This window comes from Kryptolebias marmoratus, linkage group LG1 (genome assembly GCF_001649575.2).
Source record: "Kryptolebias marmoratus isolate JLee-2015 linkage group LG1, ASM164957v2, whole genome shotgun sequence".
Lineage (NCBI taxonomy): Eukaryota > Metazoa > Chordata > Actinopteri > Cyprinodontiformes > Rivulidae > Kryptolebias > Kryptolebias marmoratus.
The window spans coordinates 22,109,343-22,131,096 of record NC_051430.1 but is presented as its reverse complement, the minus strand read 5'-3'; the positions used below and the strand labels follow the sequence as shown (position 1 = coordinate 22,131,096).

At 39.2% G+C, this 21,754-nt stretch overlaps 2 protein-coding genes across 4 annotated transcripts in view; one reads left to right on the top strand and one right to left on the bottom strand.

The window, feature by feature from the left end:
• The window catches only part of fancc (FA complementation group C), a 29,251-nt gene extending 9,742 nt beyond the window's left edge, over nucleotides 1–19,509 (top strand). Inside the window, exons 5-15 of one of the 2 annotated variants that reach the window (XM_037976934.1) lie at nucleotides 2,287–2,394; nucleotides 2,485–2,549; nucleotides 3,082–3,234; nucleotides 3,599–3,752; nucleotides 8,358–8,413; nucleotides 8,521–8,620; nucleotides 9,894–9,969; nucleotides 11,225–11,330; nucleotides 13,044–13,218; nucleotides 13,931–14,083; nucleotides 15,169–19,509. In XM_037976934.1, coding sequence (XP_037832862.1) covers nucleotides 2,287–2,394; nucleotides 2,485–2,549; nucleotides 3,082–3,234; nucleotides 3,599–3,752; nucleotides 8,358–8,413; nucleotides 8,521–8,620; nucleotides 9,894–9,969; nucleotides 11,225–11,330; nucleotides 13,044–13,218; nucleotides 13,931–14,083; nucleotides 15,169–15,348 — 1,326 coding nt within the window. In that variant the 3' untranslated portion in view covers nucleotides 15,349–19,509. Of the gene's footprint in view, nucleotides 1–2,286; nucleotides 2,395–2,484; nucleotides 2,550–3,081; nucleotides 3,235–3,598; nucleotides 3,753–8,357; nucleotides 8,414–8,520; nucleotides 8,621–9,893; nucleotides 9,970–11,224; nucleotides 11,331–13,043; nucleotides 13,219–13,930; nucleotides 14,144–15,168 lie in introns of both variants that reach the window. The other variant, XM_017431289.3, reaches the window with a different exon arrangement.
• The window catches only part of aopep (aminopeptidase O (putative)), a 76,206-nt gene continuing 71,256 nt past the window's right edge, over nucleotides 16,805–21,754 (bottom strand). For both annotated transcript variants that reach the window (XM_037976931.1, XM_017431296.3), the window contains one exon: nucleotides 16,805–17,058. The gene's annotated coding sequence lies outside the window, so the exon portion shown is untranslated. The remainder of the gene's footprint in view (nucleotides 17,059–21,754) is intronic.

The window sequence follows — 21,754 nt, the reverse complement described above, 5'->3', positions numbered from 1 at the left end:
GGACCTCACAGTGTTGCACTAATATGGTACAATATTTGAGGAGATGACAGACAAAAAACCCATGAAAGTGTCATTTTGAAGCGCAGACAATGAACTCAATGATAGCTTAAACTCTGATGAATGTCTTTAGTGACTGAAAGCCGGTGAACCACAGGTAAGCCCCGGAGACACTGTTCCTGCTTTATCATTTTAAAACATGCTTTTGACAACTAGCTCGTGTTGTAGGGTTTACTGAGTGTTTTTTTTTTTAAATTTTAATATGAAAGTGTCACAATCATGCCTCTGTTTGTCTCTCTAGGACAGGATGATTGTTCTCATTTTTCTCTGTTTTTTTTAGAGGTGCTCACACTTACTAATGAACAGTTAATTAGCCGTATTTAACTAGTAAATCCAGACTGCTTTCAGCTGTCTTATTTTGTTATAGAAGCAGTTATTTTGTACTTTCTCAAATACCACTCCAGTATTTTGGCTTAGTTCTTCTTAAATAAACACTGCCGCAGCCTAATATGTGCTGTTTTTCATCTGAGCTTACGTATGTACTTCACTAAAAAGACTTGTTACGCACCAGACGTTTCTTTTAGGATCTCCAGAGTCGTAAAACCTTAGAACTGCACATAAACAGAGGGATACAAATGACGGTTCTGCTGACTATTTATTAGAGTTCAGCAGCTCTGTGAAGTCCACTGTATAACTTTACATGTCCCTTTCACTGTGACTGGGTGCTTTCCAAGCCCTTTTTTTATTATTGTTTTGTATATATAGACTCAGGGCACCAGGTTTGAGGTTCAGTTTCTTCTAACTTATTATTTTCTGAGATCAGTCTTCTTTTTCTGTGCTCTTATGCCTCATTTCATCTTAAAGTTTTTTTTTTTTTGCCGTTTGTTGTTTTGACCATCAGAGGCTATACTTAAGTCTTTCATCGGTTTTTCAATCATGGCGTTGTAATTGTTAACAGACACCCATCAAAAACAACCCAAGACTTTGCCTTATGCGTTTTCTGCATCCTCTGCTTTAATTTTAGATTTATAGAGGGATCATTTCTGTGGCAGTAACTCGTCCCCGAAGCCAATTCAGTTCTTTTTTTTTCCTGTAAGAGAAAGATGGTTTTTGACCTAAAGTATTTGCCGCCCATCTCTCCATCTGCCCTTCATCCCAATCCTCTGGCGACCACACCCTTCTTTTTCTTGCTTAAAATTCATCCATCAGAGAGAGTTTCAGTCTCTCTTAGATTTCCTCCCAACCATCCTGCCTTTCCTCTCTTCCCCCTTCCCCACTGCTCTTCCTCACCAATTGTGGGCTGAGTGTGATCAGTTTTGTATGCTCTCAATGAGCAGGCTTTGTGGGCTCTCAGATGGTAGTGATTGGGGTGGTTTTGCGAGACTTTGCGGAGGTTAAGCATCGTAGCGTGCTGTAGAGCCTGCCCAGAGAAACCACAGAACTACACCAACAGCTCTGCAGCACTTCTTCCCTTCTGGTTTAGTTTTCTCCAGCACACTTTTAGCTTCTCACAGTATCCTTCTCTGCTTTTTAACTACTGAGTCTCCTTTATGTGGAGTTTCAGAAGAGTTTGTACTTTCTTATTCTGCCTTTTAATGTGGAAGTCAGTGTGTTTTTGGTTAATGCTGAGGATGGAAGGCTTTGGGTATTATTTCTCTCTGATCCAACTTCTGCTTGTGAGTCAACTTGATGTTTGAGACGGGATGATTGTTTAAAGGTTTTAAAAAATCCCCAATATAATGCTCTAGATCTTTGGGGTTTCACTCATTCCATCAGAGAAAATTCCAATGAAACATTTAGCGTATTAATTATTATCCCACAAGTGTTTCATTAAAACAAGGCAGTGTTTTCCATTATTTTTTTGGAATATTTTTTCATTTTTAAGCAGTTTGACAGCCCTCTTGTAGCATCAAAACTTAGAACATAAGCACTACTTTTTTGGTTTCTTTCTTAATTAATGTTGAGTTGAATTATTTAGATTATCAGATTATCATGAAGCCCTTTTAAAAAGAATTCTTGTAAAACACCAAGACCCTTCGTAACAAGGAATGCTCTTTCTGAAGTGGCTCATATGCTGTCCATATATACCCGCTTACTGGAATACCTTCTTTGCACTCATGTGTTTCAAATGACGTGACGCCAACAGAGTCATCCGATTTTCCTGTAACCAATTAGCTCTGCTGTAATGAATCCTGGGGATTGGGTAAACTTCATCAAAGTCTTGTCCATTGTTACATGCATGAAGTGCCAAAAACTCTGCTGCAGCTCGTGCTGTCTGCTCCCCCACAGAAAGTCTTGTGTCAGCTGGTTACAGAAGAAGACGATGTTACAGCCCAGGCGCTAATGAAGCACATGGGGGTGCCAGCTAAAGAGTACCAAGCTAAAGTATTAAAAAAGGTATTGTTTATTAAATGCAATTGATCCTACTTTTGCTTGCAGGAACACTGAATTTAATTACTCTTGATTGTGATCTTTCCTGCATTTCAGATGGTGATGAAGGTTCAGGAGAACATTGAAAAGAGTCACTGCTCTCAAAATGGCATAGATAACAGGTAAACAAAACTACGGAGGAAACTAGCAGTGCAAAATCTAATTAGATTATTATGCTAATTAATTAGTTAAACTGTTTATGAGAGGTCAAGAAAAACATAAAAATCAAGGGATTATTAGACAATATGATGTTCAAATACTTACTAATAATTAAGACAGAACAGGGCAGCATAATCTCCTGTTTCTTATGGTGGAACCAAAAAATGTTATGCATTCAGTGATTGTAATAGAAGCTGGTTACTTAATTAATATAAGCAGTTTCAGAAAACATCAACTTCAATGACAGATAATTCTTAATAAAGGTATATTTAGCTCACAGAATACTGAGTAGCTTTACTACATCTGTGCCATTGCCTATGTAGAAATTCTAAGTAAAATATTATTGTATTTCTAAGCAGATAAAAAGAAACTATTTAGAAATCACAAATGAACTTAAAACCTTACCACCCTGCTTAAAGAATGGATTCATGTTTTTCTGTTTTGATAGTGATACATTTCTTACCCATTCATCAAACTGTAAACCTCTCCAAACAGGTCTTCATGTGACAGTGTCCTGGCTTCATCAGAGGTTTTGGTGCCCCTCATCACATGTCCCGAGGCTTCTCCTCTCATTGGTGCTTTGCTGCGACATCCAGCGACTTCCATCTCAGAAGACTTCCTCGATGCCCTGAGCTCTGCTCATTCAAGGTACTGGATTATATCATGCTGTTATAAAGCATAAAAGTAGTTTCACACTATTATTCTTGTGCCCAAATTCTATGTGTAAGCAATACAAGGCAGACACACATTCCTCAGCTTAAAAAAATAATTATAAGGTAATTGCAGAAATGGAAGTTTTTTTTAAATTAACAAAAATTTAAATGACATTTGTCAATATGTGGGAGCCTTTATTTTATAAACACATTTAAAAAGGAAATAATTTTCAGTGTTTTGCTTGAATTCATTAAAAAAAAAAAAACAAGAATCTGATGATGGTAACACTGTAAAAATTTGGTAAAAATCATTTTTGACCATCAGAAGTAGATGAATGAGTGCTGTTTGTTTGTTTAAGATGTGGCCTGCCATTGGAGGAGCAGGTCCTGATCTCTCTGTGGTGTCACCGGCTGCCCAGCCTGGAGGAGGCGGTGCTCGGACTGCTGCAGTCTGTTACTGCCACCGGGTCAGCACCACAAAATGTCGAGCAGCAAGTAACAAAGTCACTGCTGGTGAGGCTGTTGGAAACGTATTAATTTGTAAGGAATTTGTATGAATGATATCCAAACAAATGCATAAGTTATACATTTTCATCTGATTTAGCACGACAGAAAGTGGACATGTACTTTTAGGGTTTTTGTTTTACCTTCTGTATGACGTGTGGATTTGTGCGTACAGTAAATGTTGGAAGATCTGCAGGTTTACAAAGTTCCCTTCAAACAGGATTACTCTCTCACACAGAAAACACCGCTCCTGAGTTTTATTCTTTAGTTTTCAGTCCAGGCTTTTTGGCTTCTTTACTCTTTGCTATTTCTCTACATATAACACATTTTTACAGCACCTGTCAGATTCATAGTTTGGCACGACAGGAATGTTGTTGGAGCTGTTTTCATTCATGCTACCACTTTTTACCAATTAGAGCAAATGGGGTCTTTAAGAAAAACGGGTCTTAAAGAGAAACTGAATAGTTTCTGATAGAATGTAAAAAGAGTTTCTGTAACTATATACAGTGACTGGTAATTAGGCAAAATTGTGTTTAAACATTAAAGCATAAAAACCTATTATTGAACATCACCACATTAAAATATAGACATGTAAATTAGCATTGTACATTTCTTAAACTCTGAATTGACTTAACTTCTTAATATGAACAATAAAATATTTATTTCCATCGTAAAGAAAGTTTTGATTTTGTTTTAGTACACCTGTGGTTTAAATCTCATATATGTACCTCATTCACATCCGTAATAAGCTTTTCTTGGCATAATAGAAAGGCCATACAAAGCGAATAAAACATATTTAACATTCTCCTGTGAAACTCTTGAGCCTCTTATGATGACTCAATGATTTGTTTAACCTTGACAGTTTTTTTATGTTCTGGATCGTTTTTTTTCTTCTTTCACTGCTGCATAAATTGGCAGCAGTTCCAACTTTTGACAAACTGATGATATACGGCTCTTGTTAAATGAGTTCAGTTTGATCACAGAACGACTTGTCTGTCTCAAATTATAGATTCTCAAAAGAAGAAAATGTGCAAATCGCTACTTTGTCATGGTAGCGATTGTTTGTGTGCCTGAATGATCCTGGGAGCTAGGCTGTCGGAGGCAATCGCCCCCAGTAGGGTCTCCCAAGCCAGAGTGATCCTAGGTGACAGGCCGGACAAAAAGTGGTTCAAAAAGACTTGGATGAACATAAGACAGCAAGGAACTAGATGTCCCTTCACCAGGCATGGAGGAACGGCCTCTCCGATCTGAACCCGAGTGGCGTTCTGTTATTGGACTTCTGTGCTCGTCACAGTTTGTCCATAACAAACACTTTGTTCGAAAATAAAAGTGTTCATAAGTGCACATGGAGCCAGGACACCCAAGGCCGCAGTCATGTCATCTGACCTTCGGCCGTAGTGGTAGATAATGGATGGATGGCTGGCATAAGAAATCATTGCACTTACATTCATGAGTTCAGCACCACTTAGTAAACTGAAACCAAACCATTGTGTTGTTCTTATGAGCATAGATCCTGGAAATGCTCCAGTTGTTTTTTCGTTGAGTCTTTATTGAGTGTTTTTGCCGAGAAAAAAACTATTTGGCCTTGTTCGACCTGCATCTCACATAATTTGGAGAGCCCTGCACCACATCTCACATCATTTAGGTGTGTGTTACACAGCCTTTACAGTACTGCATCAATACTGTACTCATATATCTGTCTGAGAGCCAAGTATTTTTCAGTTTTCAATTTATTAAGACTTATTATCCAACAAAGAAACCCTTGATACAACAGTGCAGTCAGAAAATACACAAGTTGACCAAAAAGAGCTGCATTTTATTCTTAAAGTGCAGTTTGTTTTCCAGATTATTGTGGATACTGTGAGATGTCAGAATAACAGTGAAAACAATGAAATTCAACACAGCAGCGTCCACTAAAATCAAGGCCCGTGTCTAAACTGGACATGTTTTCTGCATATTGTTTTCACCAAACATCTGCACGCAGCAATAAATTTACTCGGGGCCCCTGTTATGAAAGACATCCTGCTTACCCAAGTTACTGATTATGTTTTCTTCAGCATCTATAAATGTTTGAGAAACCTAAGAAGGAAAAGAAGAATTCACTTGTATTTTGCAGCAATTAACTTTGGTTAAGTTTGTCAGTTGTGTTGCTCTGTTTTGCCCGGAGTGATGGTCCACTTAAACTGCGCATCCATCTAGGGTAACGATACACACTTTCTGAGCTTAGGAACCGTTCTCGCTGATTAAGATGGACTGGAACACACTGGTGTGCATGTATTTGGGTTACTAACTCTGCATGTCCGATAAACGGTACCTGTCAGATGATTGTGTTGACCCTGTCAGGTTGAGTTTGTAGGAACTGTGGTGTAAGGTAGACTGGGTTCTGTATAAAGGTGGACTCGGGGAGTAACAAAAAGGCAGATGTCAACTGTTTGGTTATTGTCTCATTATAAATTATTAGGGCAAATTGAGAGTATAAATGCTCGTTTTTAATTTGTGTTAGCAGCAGGAAACGCGTTAACTTTTTTTTCTTACTTCAAGGATCTTCAAGTCCTCAAGTAAACTTCTTAATCCGTCTCTGACTGTCCTGTGGTTTTATCTTTTTATTGGCTCATATGATAAGCCTTCATCCGCACTCAGCACCCTTTTGTTTATAATATTGCATCTGTTATAGTGTTTGTGTCTTTAAGAATAAAGTTTTGGTTTCAAGTGTCTGTGTACACGGACCCAAAAAACAAAAACATGAGGAAATGTGAACAGACTGGCCTCTCTGTCTTCTCATCATCCCTTCCCTCACTTGTTTAAACTACAATCAAAATTGGGAAACATAAAAATATGCTCACATTCCTTGTTTTGGCTTGTCCCAGCCCCTTGTGATTCAGGGAGAAAGCCCAATACCAATAAACACTCACTTCCTGGCCCTGTCTGCCAAAAAACAGGATGTTTGTTGCGTGCTGTAATTGACCCTCCTTGAAGTGTTAGTGGTAAGGTATTGAGGAGGATGCTAAAAAAAAAACCCAGCTGGGATGTTTTTAAGTTTTATATTTATTACCAGAAAGAACCATGATAGTTCACTTGCATGCTTGCACACTGGCATGCAGCAAAGACGCAGATGTACACATTTTTGTTGTGCATAAAAAGAGATGAATGTGAAGTCAGATTAGATTAGGAAAAAACACCCAACCTGTCAACATAACTGCTGGCTTTCCTTGAAGAAATGCATAACTCCCACCGGCTTTCATGACAGACATTTACACTCTTGTGTTGAGATATGATGGAGTTATACCTGGTTTTGGTCAAACTTTAAAAAAAACCATTCATCTTAATTTCATGCAATATTGCTCGAGTCTAAGTTGTAAAAGACTCTCAGCTACTACCACATCAGATTTGAGCTCTTAAAGCTTTAGCTTTATCTGTAAAATTGACAGGAATATAACCATTTTTGGATTGGCTCCAAATGTTAATCAGCTGTGGAGGTTCATCCAGAGATATTTTGCTAACAAACAGACAGAGTCGACTTGAAATACTAAAGTTAATGGTAAACTTCTGAACAAAGATCCTGGGCATGTGTTGGGGATCAGTCTCAGCTACAACCACACCTCATTTTAGGTCAGCGTTTGGAAAATTGACTTGAGTTGTAGCCATTTTTATTATTTTTTAGGGTCAGTTGGCTGTGGCAGCCATCTTAAATTCAGCTGACTTCAAAAGTTAATCAGCTGTAAATGCACATCCAATGATTACTTTCTAAAAGTTTGCTCATGTGGTTCATGAGATAGTTTGCAAACAAACAGACGCACGATTACATGATTACATACACGCAAACATGCGCAAAACCCTTATCATCCGCCTTCAAATAATATTAGGGAATAAGTCCACTTGATTGATTTTATTTATGTTGCAATTACACCATACAAGCACTTGGTGGCACTGTGACTTTTAAATTGATCTGTAAATGGTTAAACGTTGTCACTTGCTCATTCAAGTTCACCTGAAAAAAAAAGTTGTTGCACCTGTTGATGATACAAAGAAGCTGTATCAGTAGAAGTTGCAAGTATTTCAAATAAACATAAAAGCTGGGTCATTTCTGTCATTTCCTCCTAATTATTCCACTACTGTATTTGCTCTGCAGGAGTAAAAAGCCCGTAAGGTTTAAAAGGACATGTGGTCCTTCCAGAGTGAAGCACATGGCCTTATATGAGTTGCATGTTGAGGGGAGGTGGGGGGATAATTAGGGGCTCAGTGATATGCACAGTACAGCTGTTAAATGTTTGCGCCGGGGCGTTTTAGAATGTGTTAAATCTAAAACACATGATGAGCGTGGATTAGGAGGAGATGAGAAAAGGAGATGAGTGTGTGGGTGTTGTTAGGAAGGGCTGACAGAGTGGTAAACTGACTGTTTGATGGGGAGAAAGTGAGAATGGATAAACGGAGAGCCCAAAGAGACGGTGGTCCAACAGTGCCCCCTGGTGGTTACACACTGTGACAGCTGACTAGTTTAGTCCCTTTCACCTTATGGGAATTATCGATATTATCTCTGCTCTCTGAATTGTTCCTGTTGTGTTGTGATATCTGCAGATTGGCGCAGAATCTCAGATGTGTGTTTTTGTGTTACAGCCTAAAGCTTGTGCTCAACACTGTTCAATATTTCTGGTCGTAAATGACATCTTCAGGTAAGTGTTGATGCTGATGTTACTTCGGAGTGCATTTACTGTTTGATGGTGAATTATTTAGTGGTGTTACAGAACACCTAATAATTCTGTGTTTGTATGTTTGGCAGATCCATTCTTAAGCAAGCTGAACGGAACCAGTGTGTTAGATCTGCTGTTCAAACCTTTAGCAGGTGTTTCCTCAGAGAATATTCCCTGCTGCAGCCTGAAGTAAGTCTCAGCATTTCATCCCAGGAAAGACTTGTACAAATATTTGTTTATTGTTGGGCTGCATCTGCAAACCTTTTCTACTATGTATCAGTCTGCCTGCCTGATTGATTATAAGTAACTTGAGTTTTAAATCACGTAGTTTCTTAAGAGGTCAGTAATGCCTATTGTAGTTCATTAAACCTGACAAAAATAAGACAAATTTTGAGAATCAGAAGAAGTTGAGTAATAAAAAAACATTCAAACATTTTTCTTTGTAAACATGAAAAGTTTTTGGGCTTTTAAGTAGTTAGTCATCAATTTTATTACAAGTTAAGTGTGACATATTAAAATAATTATTTAAAGTAAAAAACAAAAAAATGTTTTCTTGTCATGTTTCATTATTCCATTACTTTGTGCTGTTTTATTGTTAAAAAGCCAACAAAATAAAGAGTGAATTATTTATACATCTACAAACAGCAGAGATGACTCCACCACTTGTGCAGCAAGTGGAAGTCTGTTTTTATGAGGATGCTGCAGTTTTATTGGCACTACTAGTGATACAGCAGTTTAAACCTTTTTTTTTTTTCTTTTAGGCATTTAGTGTCATAAAGGATGTAAAATTTTAGTGCTGTTTTGAATTTTTGAACACGACAAGAGACATTACGAATGCCAAGCGCTAAAAGTTTGAATGGTTCCTTCCACTCTGCAGGCAGCTGAACGTCCACTGCTCGCACCACACACACCACAGTTCACACTTCTGCACGACAAATACAAACGTTTAATTTACAGGTAACTTCTTTGTTCAGATAAATCACCTGCAACGAGTGAAGAATTGTTCCTCTGATGTTCCACTGAAACGCTCAGCCCTTAGCTCCCACCTCTGTTGTTTTATCATCCAGTGAGACATCCTGTATGGCTGTAGGCGGTTATCTGGCACTCGCATGTCAGCCATTAATGACAAAAGGCAGAAAACAGATGTGTTACCGTGTTGGTATGATACATTATCTGCTGTTCAGCTTTGTGAGTACAGTTTATTCCTCTTCACCTCCGTTAAACAGTAGATGGCAGTGCCACAGTGTGTTTACACTGACCCGTTTTAGCGGCTGTTGTCACTCTGTACTAAATGTCTCCCATTACACGCCACATTACACAATCACATCTTCTGTATCACCATTACACAGCCTCCCTTTCAAAAAAATGACATTTCTTTGGAGCGCAAGGGTGAGCCATTTGAAGATAAGTCTGATTTTACGCAGATATATTTCAGGAAACAAAATGTGCTGTGTTGTTTCAGACATCTGCAGCTCTAAAAGACTTCTTCCCACAGTCACCCCCGGGTGTGCTTGTTCCCCTCCTAACCACGCCATCAGGTCAGTGTGCACATACGCTGCTGCTGTGCTCATCCTCACCCAGTCAGTGTGTGTAACTTTAAAGGTTGTCATCTACAGAATCAATGAGCTCTTTGTGCCTTCTTCCTGCTTCTCAAATCTAGTTAATAACTGTGTTAAGTATTTTGTGTTGGATTTAAAAGTTAACGTTTGGCGTCGTTACTTTTGTAGAACCGATACTGACGGTTAATGAGTTACCCACTTTTGGCAAGCGGAATTTTTTAGGCTCATCTTACACAAACACATTCGTGCAGATTTTTTTTTTTTCCAGAAATCTTATTAAAAAGGTTTAGCTTTAACTATAGTTAAAGGTGTAATTGTAAAAAAAAAAAGCCTGACAGGAAATCTTTACCGTTGAAGTAGGTGAGTGGAGGATCACATTGCAGCGCTGCTTATCAGTGCGTGCCCAGACTGGCCTGTAGGCAGGAATTATTTACATGAATGGAGCCATTTAGGGACACACAGAAAACCAGCCAGAATTCAGAGTTAATTATTACTGTCTGTGTGTGTGTGTGTGTTTGTGTGGGTGTGGTGAGGGGCTATTTTGCACCAGAAAGTGAATGGAAATGATGCTGTTAAAAAGTTAAAAAAAAAACAAAAAAAAACTGAGGTGGCTGCTCCCTCTGAACGAGCCATAAATAAAGATGTAGCGTTGCATTTTTAATACATAGCCTGGAGGGAAATTGGCGATATTTGTTAAAGTTTGTTTGTCATTGTGAAATGTCAACTTGGTGGAGTTTTGAGTGCGATATTGGTTTGTGGTAGGAAAGTATGTTCTTCTAGAATGTGGCATATGGCAGACACCATAATGATCCTGTAAGCAATTACAAGTAAAAGCTTGAAAAAAAGGGAGAAAGTGGTCGAAAAATATACTTTAAAAATATATTATAACTCACCAACCCAATAATTATACATGGAAATATATGTTTGGTCTTCACCTTAGACCTTAATAATCACACAGGAAGATTAAGAACATTTGTTAGATTTATATAACACAGGCTTGAAACGAGGTTGTATTGTGAAAATAAAGTATCATTTGCAGGTCTTGTTTACAAATGTTATTTAGTGTTGCTACATATAAGAAATACCTATGTAAAGAATGTAAATAATAATTTAAAATGAAATAATTACCTAACTTTGAATTTAACAACAAAAAAAATATATCCACAACAACCTGTTTGTAAATATTTGTCTGATTAGTAATTATTATGTTGGTGTTGTGAACGTGTTCTTTCAGAAATGCCTCAGGAGGCTTTGAAAAACCACCTGAAGTGGCTCAGCAGCTCCATGCAGAGACTGACAGAGGAGGAAGAGGAGGGAGACGCAGGCAGCACGAGCACCAGGTTAGAGAGCAAAAAGGGCTCCAGAGAAAATGTGCTAATGTGTGTCTGCTTCCACCACCCTGCTGCATGCCTGTGTGCTGTTCTTATTTCCATTAGTTGCTGTTGAGGTGGTGGTTAGTCAGTAATTTTCCCCTCGCATCACAGCAGAGAGCTCCTGGAGCACGGTGCGGCTTCTCCAAGCATTCATTAGAGAACATTAACTTTGGGGAAAGGAACCCTGTGGAGAAAACAGACGTTGGGAAGCTTAAGAAGGAGCGAGAAAAGTAGTGCAGAAGAAGAACCAAAGAGTAGGGAGAGAGTGCACAGTAAAAAAAAAAAAAAAGAAAAAAAATACTGCATAGGCATTAAAGGAAGAAGAACAGATAGTTGCCTTGCATTCAGAAAAAGAAAAACGAGGATAGAGAGTACAGATATGAAAACAGCACAGTCGATGCCTTAAAGATGGAGCCGCTTGACTTGATACCCTCCAGCTGCAGTTTTCAACGAGGCCCATTATCCCCACCACCGTTCGAGTCTCAAAGCTGCACGCAGAATCTCAAAATGTTGTTCCAAGCCAGCGGTGGGAAACTAGTATGTTGTCTCAGAGCTGCCAAAGCCCTGCAGATTGCTGCTGCTGCTGCTGCTGTTGGGATGTTGAAGCCAAGGGGATGGAGGCGAGCGCTAATGATGGGAATGGAGAAATCTGAGAGAACCAGCTCTCCTCTCCTCTCCTCTCCAATCCTCAAGTCATTCTCTCTGTTGCAGCTGTTTTTCTGCTGCAGAGCTCTTTGGGTTTAAATAGGAGGTTGTGTTCATAATGTGTTGATTGTGGTCATAATTTGCTTCACCTCCATTTTTATTGTTTTTATTTTATTAAGGGCTGCAGGTCAGTTATTTTAACATTTTTACCGAGTACTGAACAGATTTATAAATCATTGCTCAATAAATGTTTATCTGCCTAGTTACTAAGTTTTTTTTAGTTCTTTTATTGTTGAAGATGAAATCTATAATAAAGATTCATTTTAGAAAAAAATCAAGTTTGTTTAGATTTTTGGAGATGTTACTCTCATTTATTTTTTTAAACTGCCGATAACAGCTTTATTTATTTATTTATTTGTGTGAAAAAAGAGCATTGAACCTCAGTGTAACGTCCCATCAGGGATCAGATCGAGTTTAAAGTCTGATAATTTATGATGTTCAGTGAGGATGGGACTAAAGAGAAATAACAAAGTTTAAAAGTTGTGCGCTTACATTCCTCTCAGGGTGTAAAAGTCCTCAGACAGCACACAGCTCGTTGTAACTTTGGCCCTCTTCTTTATTGTCAAGTTTTATTTGGTGTTAGGACAGCACCCTGTGTGAAAATGGTAAAATACAATTATCAGCCGTAGTTTTCAACAGCTGGTGGTTTGAACGGTTGGAGACTCGTTTACAATGGAAAAACTGAGAGTGGGACGGGTTAGGTGCCAGGCTGTTAAAGAACTGAACAGACCACTCAAATCAGGCTGTTTACAGCTTTGTTGCTCAGCAGAGTTGTGTGTTTCCAGTGTTAGGTTGGCTTGTAACTGGTCATTACTGTGATAAGTGTGACAAGCAAAAAATCTGCAAGTCCTAAATAATCCATTTTGTATCGGTGTAATCTTTCTCTGCTCTACTGTAGAACAATTTTAGCAAAACTTCCACCAAATGTTCCATTGATTGTTAGTGTTGAGTGCTGCTTCTCCTCCTGTCCTGCAGAGGGCACCGTAAGGTGTTTGAGGCCTGGTTCCTGCTTGTTCAGTGCGCCCACTGGGTGCAGGTGGCGCTCCAGCTGTTGGTCACATCAGGGCCTGAGGACTGCGGCCCCCTTCTGTGGTTGCTGACCTTCTACCATCATCCCACCAACAGGTGGCATCACAGAGCTGTCCAGCTGGTGAGTTCCAGAAAAGACTTTTTGGACGTTTTCTTTTAAAGTCCCTGTTACCAGCATGTTGTTTCATCCGTCTCCCACTTTGGTGCTGACTTCTGCTGATTGGATGAATTGCTGTGGAATCTGGTGCAGACATGTTTGTTACTGATGAGTTACGAGCTGCCGCAGCTTTAGTCGTGCCATGTTGCACCGCAGGAGCTAAATCGTAAAGAACAGCGGCGTGCTGAAGTCCTGACATTTGTTTTGTGAGTCTAAAGGACACGGCGGCGTGGATAAAATCTCATCTAGCCTGTGCAGCCTCATAACTCAACAACGGTGAGGAAGGTCTGTTATTCGCTGCAGACAGGTGTGTTGTTGCTGAAAGCCAAAGAGCCAGGACAGAGGAGGAAGAATAACACATTAAGGAATAAATAATGGATGACCCCACATCAGAGCGGCAGACAGTGCTGTGGAGAGGGAGGTACCGAGCAGCGACGGGAGCTGGGTGGGAAGGGTGATGCAGTATCGATTTCTCAGTGAATGTCTGGCCCACTGGCCTGAGTTTTGTCTCTGTGTCTCCTGTTTGTCCGCCTCCTCTCATAAACCTCGGAGACTCACAGGAATAATATACACCAGCCTCACATCAGGCTGCCTTATCTCATCTTTTATGAGTTTCTAATTTATTGATCCGTATTTGCGGGAAAGTCCAATAAGTTCTTCATTTTCTTGTCGCCAGGTGCAGGCCAAAGAAGCGTGGGACCACCTGGACACTCTTTACTCTGTCCCATCGTGTCCTCTTCACGTTGACCGCCTGCAGCCACTAATCACCCTGCTGTCATCACAGACACAGCAGCCATCAACGGCTCCATCGTTGACCCTTAACCTATTAGTAAATTTTGCCGTTTTCTGCCAACTACCACTGAATGCCTCAGCAGAAATTTTACAGACAGTAAGACTTTTGAAGTTTATTTTCTAGTTATCTCCAAATCATTATTTAACATTTTTGGTTTATACAGTAAATACTGAGGCTTAGTTGTTTCTTCTGATTTTACACACTTCTTATACATTTTAGCCTGCTGTTAAATTAAAGATGTTTTTGTGTATATGAGGTTTTAATTTCCTGCCTTTAAAACCTGGTTAGTGAATGTTTATATTTTTCCTGATATGTAAAACCTTGGCTCTTTATGAGACCGTAATTGAATTTTAATGTCTATTCAGAATGTTTTTTAAATCACTAATATAAAGAAGTTGGCATATAGGTGACATACTGGCTGATTATGAAGTTTTTATTTGACTAAAGCAGAAAATTATATTTATATAAACAAATCTCATCACAAGGTGATTTTTTTTAAGTGAGAACTTCAAATGAGTTTAGGAATTTATAATTGTTTTTTATTCATTTCAGACACATTTTTATTGTAAACGGATTTGAAAGTCAGCACTAAAAATGAGCTGAACTTTCTTCTGACTTCATGAAGAAACTGAATGAGAAGTTTTTGTTTTGCACGAGCAGCGTTAGGAATGGCCCTCTTCTTTGTTTTTGTTCAAGAAAGAAGCAGCCCACATGCAAAATGTTCTAGAAAGAATTGATCTTAATTTTGGTTTTGTATTGTGACTCCTCATTTCTTTATTTCTTTCCAAGGAGAGACTTTCTTGTCATCTTTAAATTGATCCAGAGCGATAGTTCAAGCTTTCTAAAACATTTTTTTCTTTTGGATATTAGCTGCTTTTGTAGATGTTAATTTATTAGATCTCTCAACACTGCCAAAGAAAAATATTCATGCATTGAAAATGTCTTAATTCAACAGATGAGTTGACAGAATTAAAGAGCTTTTTGAGAACTTTACCTTAATTATTTCTATTAAAACATCTCATTTCTATCAGACATGCTTTGTCCTTTTTTTGGTGAAACATCTTTGTCTTCTTATGGTAACTAACATGTTGATATGTGTGTGTGTGTGTGTGTGTTTCCAGGTGGTAGATCAGTCTGGTCTGCGTGATGAAGCAGTGTGTGTTCTCAGCTCGCTGCATCTCATACTAAAAGAAGGGAGCTGCTTCGCAGGCGATGGAGTTCATCTCAGGATCAAGGAACTTCAGAACACAATAACCCAAATGGAAGCGGAACCAAGTACACACACACACACTCCACAATAAGAGAGAGCGCACACACACACACACACACACACACAAAGATACAGCACAGAGTCACAGGACAAACAGCTACTCTGTTGTGTAGCTGTGCTGCTGAATGATGGCAGGAAGGTGTTAAAACAACACAACAAGGACAGATTACAGCACACCGGGAGGATACAATTATATACACACATATAAGACAACTACAAGACCCACAAGGACACTTGAGCAGTGACAGCTGACACTAAAGCAGCAGCAGCGCGTACGTGTCACAGTCCTCCCACTCACTGAATTTCCTCAATATAAATCCTTCAAACTGCACCGGCTGAATCCAAGACAGGTTTGAAGGCAAAGGAAGGCCGGTAACAGCAGTGTCTGTGCAGTTTCTGCACCACAAATAACATAACCCAGCTATGCTGTGTATATTTTAAATGGCAAAGAAATATTTGTGTATGTATGTTTCGTACCGTTTCACTTATTGGAAATAAAAACAAATCAATTCAACCTGACTTTCACTGAGACCCATCTTCCAAAGAGATTTCTCACCTGAGAGGAGCAAAGTCTAAAACAAAGACTGATTTACTTCTTTGAACCTGCAGAAAAGAACAAAGATGTGCATCCGTGCTTTCAGAGCTCAACAGCAACACGTTTATTTATCCAAATGCCAAATTAAAAATTGTCATATCAGCTTGGCTTTGGTTATAATGAAAGAGGATTAAACATCACAACATAGATCAGTCTTGATATTAAATATTTATTTAAAAAATGTACATCTAAGGATTAGTCTGCTACCAATCCACAGTTGTATTTGCTCATTTGAAGCCAGCTCCACTCGTTTCACATAAACACGGACAGATCCAGAGTCAGGAAACCCGGGATTGACTCAACAAGTTGCTCACTGTCGGCACTGTGGGGCAACTGAGCGAGATCCTGACTTTTACAGGTAGTCCAACCTGATAACATAAAGATACTCTAGATAAGTTTAACCTGCTCCAGATTGCGGAACTCGTACATGAGACCACAGACATTATTTATTCAGAAACATTGTTTCACGCGTAAAACACTGTTTTACAAACCGTTACACCCCTTTAGGATATCATCTTTATAAAATGCTGAAAGTAGCATAACAGAGAAGCATTAAGACTCAAAGTGGATTTTATACAAATAGATTTATTCTCAGATAAAAAAAAAATCAGTTTGTATTTGTACAATACTTATAAAATGTAAATTTATACAAAAAATACCCTGAGAGTTGTCTGTTTTGTAATTTTAAAAAAAGAAAAAATCTACTTCTGTACCTGAAAGAATTGTCAGTGTAAACACCCAAGAAGCAGATGATGATTTCAGACTAAACAGACATGAACTCATCCTTAAACACAGACGCAAACAGCATTAACCTAAACACAGCAGCTCAGACTCTTAAACATGGCTGGAGGTGCCGAGTTTTCAGCCAGGAAATCCTTGTGTTCCCATCACGGATCAGAAACTGGGTGGAATGGTGGATTTTTTTTTTTTTTCTGCCCAACAACAATGCCTTCCACTGCGCTCTCTCTGTGAGCAGCTTGTCGTTTGCGGTTCGGCTGCACGGACTCTTCCAGTTGGCCGTAGAGGAACGAGCGCAGCCTTCTGGTGTTTCTGCACTGCAGAGTCCCAAAGAAAGCCCAGTTTGAGTGATGGACCCTCGTGTGGTCTTCCACCAAACTCCTGTCTTTTCTGTCCACAATCTGAAACCTGGAAGGAAATAAAGAATACACGCAGATTGGAACATTACATATTGTTTAGTTGTTTAAAATAGTTTTATTTTATGTAAAGACAAACCCTGAATAAGTGTTTTATTTCAGACAAATAATCCAGACTATGAAGTGTAACCCATCTGATGAAGGAGTTTGGATACCAATAATTAAGAACAAGACCTAATATGATCAAGAATTAAAAACATCTACTGATGATGAATTAACACATGGAAAAAAAACATGCAGTTTTTTGTTTTTTGCTGTTAATATCTTTAAAATGTCTTTTAACCCAGGAAAATTAGACCAGATGCATAAAAGCAGAGATGTGTATTCACTCACATCCTCAGGTTATGTTTTAATATGATTTTAAATAATGTGCAGTTCACTAGTTCTGCCTGCATTAAGAGAACAAACACTTGCATGTTTAGAGTCATTTGCAGTTGTCTCCTCATCACGTAATGTTACATGATGTTTCTGATTTGAAAAGAAGACAATAAGCAGCAGATAAACTCAGGAGCTTCCTCCTCCGACACTGATCACAATCTAGCTGAATACTCCAGCCCAAAGGAAATCAAAGAGCTAAAATGAGACAGAACCCCAGGTTTGAAGATCTGCTTTAATGTTTTGATGCTACTGAAACAGACAGAGAGATGAACTTCTGTTTGAAAATGAAAACAAACAAAGCTCAGCTCTGCATTCTGGTCAAATTTAACCCCGGTTCTAAGGATCCAGTCAGCAAACAGACCGACTTCACAACCACAGACAGGTTCTGGCTGATTCCAGCTTGCAGCTGTGTGTGTTTGTGCGTCACTCTAGTCAAGATACACACCTGAGATGAGTCTTACACAATGCTGCTTTAAACTACATCGATGCCCCCCCCCTGAAGATGATGACCCACTGAGAGTAAAATGACAAATTACAGCCGAGTGGAGCTTCCTTCCAGCTGATCTATCGTCAAGCAGAAATACACAAACTGCTCCTTTCAATCATTTCAGAACTGACACCTCACTTCCTCTGGCCCTCAACACAACACCTGCCAAGTCTGAAGGTGTTAGTGATTAATATTACAAAGAGGCTGGGATTTACTGGTCAGTTGGACTCAGAGAAACAGATATTGTTGAAGAAATTAGGCTGTTTTTGAAAACTTTATTACATGAGATAAACTCCTTTCAAATAATAATAATAATAAAAAATCCCTAATAATTAGTTATTAGTTGTTGTAGCTTTTGTTTGTGATGTGTTACAAGTGTGTTGGGACCAGTTTCTGATCCGGTGGTGAGCGGACTGGACTCCTGTTCCTGCTGAACTGAGCCAGTGGTTCTATAGGACTGATTATCAGCTCAGTAGGCACAGGAATCCCAGCCCAGATTTCTCTTTCTCAACAAAAGCCGGCTATGAACATACCCCATTGCTTTGTGCAATGATGCAAAAAGCAATGCAAACTTGGAAGAAACTAGAGTTGCGTGGCTTAATTAAAGCAGGAGAAAAGAGGCCATAAATGCTGTTCAATAACAGTAGTACAAGGCTGGCATAAAAGGCTATTTTAGTGTCTGATCATAAAAATTAAAACATAAATCCATCGCAGTCACGTCTCACCACCCTCTGTGACGAGCGTACGTACATCCCGCCTCACTTCAGGACACAGAAGTTGCAGACAGATACTTTGAAATAGAATCCGACGCAGCGGTTCTTTGAAATGTGCTCGGCATTAAAGAGACAATCAGTCCGGCTAAACAAGCGCGAAGCGAAGATGTGGATTTTGTGGGGGCAAATACGTTTATTTTCAGGAGCTTTATAGAATGCTGCCTTACCCTTTGATGTGCGGAGAACCATTTCCACCTCATTAGAGTGTAATAAATCACCTTTTAGATACAGGCTCTGATGGCAATTCCTCTCTTTTATGGGCCTTTGATGGTCATTACTCTTTTAACAGGCCCTAAATATAGGTCTAAAAATGGCAGGCTCCACATGGTCCTCATTTCTAATTCACACATCTGTCCTCGTTTAGTCGTCACTTTGTCGCTGCGAATATAGAACGCGGTAATACCTCTCATGGCGTATATTCTATTTAAAAAAAAAAAAAAAAAAAAAGGAAGAAGTTTGAAATTCATTTGTCAGCCATCTGTCAGTGTTTTTGTTAAGGGAGCGGAAGCGTACAGATTTGCATCACAGTTATCTAGTTAAAAAGATGATTCTGGCAGACTACACTTGCTTTGCTGCTGAGGTTATGCTGTAAATTACCGTGGGTCAGGTTTTTTTTTTTTTTACACTCTGGGGGTCTCAGTCACACAGATTTAGTGGTCCACCTGCACATATCGACAGTCTGGGTGTTAGCTGATGAGTGCACTTAGCCAGAATGAGTTTTTCTCAGATTAGTTTGGACATGCAGATGGAACCTTTTTTTGTAGAACATGTAAAACAGAGCTATTGATTAGCATGTTGGCAGAAAGAACAAGAAAAATAAACGCACTCATATTCCAGAAGTCTTTATTCGTTTGTTTGCATTTTTGGTGCGTATAAAAGCTTATCTCGACTAATTTGTGAGCCTTCATCCTGAACAGTTTGTGACGAGCTGAAATGAAGCATGTGACACGACCAAACTGAGAATTTCTGCGGGTGTCCTAAACAACAGAGACTTCTATTGACTCTACTGTCAACAAAAAGTGCCTAATCATTCCAATAATGGGAGCGTGACATCTGACCTCCGGAAGGACCTTTAAACTGGGATCAAGATTTCCATCTCTGACGCCTTGGCCTTGTTTCGCCTTCACAGCGTGGAAATGTGTGAGAACTCGCCTGCTTTATGGGTTTCTGTATCTCAGCTGCCTCGGGCTGAGATTAGATCAGAAATCAATACATAATAGCCAGGGATGCCTGAGCTGCACTTTTCACTGCCAAAGTCATTTTAAGTTGAAACCCTTAGGTGCTTTAAGTACCGAAAGGATGATTTAGAGAAGTTATTTTATTATAACTGTGTCAGTTTTTTTTTTATTCTTTTTTTTGGATACACTGCTGGATCCCAAGTTGCTGGTTAGAGTTAGAAGGAAAGCTCAGCATTTTGGCAAATATGTCTGTGTGATGTAAATCCAGCAGGTCCTCCTTTAACTACATGAGCCGTTTATTCCAACAACGCATGCAGAACGACACAACTCCCATTCAAAAGGTGGGGCCCAAGCACAACAAAGAAAGCACAGAGATTCAAACTATGAGCAGAGGAGAAAAAAAAGCTTGTTTTGAGGGAATACTTTGTCAGAAGATTTGCTGTTATCCTCATTTGGATAATTTTCCGCTCAAAGACCAGCAGGACAAAAAAACTGCATCAGATTCCTGATGAGAAAGCGCTCAAAGTTCTGTTCTTTTAAAGAGAAAGTTAACAAACCAGCCCATTATCGCCACCTATTAGGCTGGAGTGTAGAACAGTAGAACCCCCCCCCCCCCAAGTTGAACACTGTGGAGCAACTGATCCAAGAATACGATCCCAACAGCTTGCACACAGAGAACAGCATGTTGAAGTCATTAATACAATAAAAAACTAAAGACTTAGCATTTCCTTGAAGGAATGCATATCGCCCACCTCCTTTCATGGCAGAGTTTTAAACCAAGATTGAGGAATGAGTTGCACTGTACGTGATTCCATGTGATATCAACACACATCAACACAGTGTGGAGTAAGATGCTTCAGAGAGGCTGGGAGACACATTCTGCAACCTTTAAAGCAACAGACACCAACTTATCTTTATCTGAGCTGGTCCACATGTAGTTTGTTCTCACCGGAAAACGTCAAACTACACAGCAAGCGTGGAGCGTTTTACTGCAGACATGTCAGCATTTTGTAAACAAGGTTACGCTCCACTTGGGGAGAGTTTCTGCAGCTTTACTAGAAGCGTGTAATGACACGATAAAAGTAATAAACCCATAATTAAAATTTATAATGGATTCAAATGAGCATTTCTGGTGAATAATTAACCTGAAAATAATTAAATGAATAAATATGGGGTTCTGGTGACAGGATTTATGAATAAAGGAAGGTTTTTTTCCTTATACATATAGACATATTGGTTACCAGTTACAAGCACTTTTACCTTTCTGCAAACATTTTTACTCTGTTATGTTAAACTGCTGCTGTTTAGTGGTTGCCATGGTGTTCTCGCTCAATATGGGTCTGATTACAAATATATTTATGCCTGGCAAGAAATTACACCTAAACACAAGGGGAAAAATAGGGGTCATGTTGGAAAAGCAATCAGAACTTTTCCTTTAAAAGAAATAAAAGTTCAGAGTACATAAGCAATTATTTTCTAACTTCTTGTGTGTCCATAAAAGCAACAAAAGCTCCGTCTGTCACTGTGATTTAGTTCAGATTTGTTAGTGCAGCTTCTCACTTTATGCAACCTGACTGACGCTCTTTAAAAACAGGAAATGTTCTCAACATTAATCTGGAGATCTTTTGTCTGCCTTTGCCCAAATCTTAAAAGAAGCTGGGCATGAATCGCCTTGCCTAAACGGGTTCTCGTAATCCAGTTTATAGCTTGCACACATGCGATCTGTACAGCTTAAACCTACCTAAACCGATCCAACTTAAAGTGGGATTTCCCCGTATGTGGTGCGAGCGTCAGTCAGGTTTGGTTCTTTATAAACAAACTATTTTCAACAGAAATCAGAAGCGAGCGGAGCAGACAAAGCCAACGTGTTCA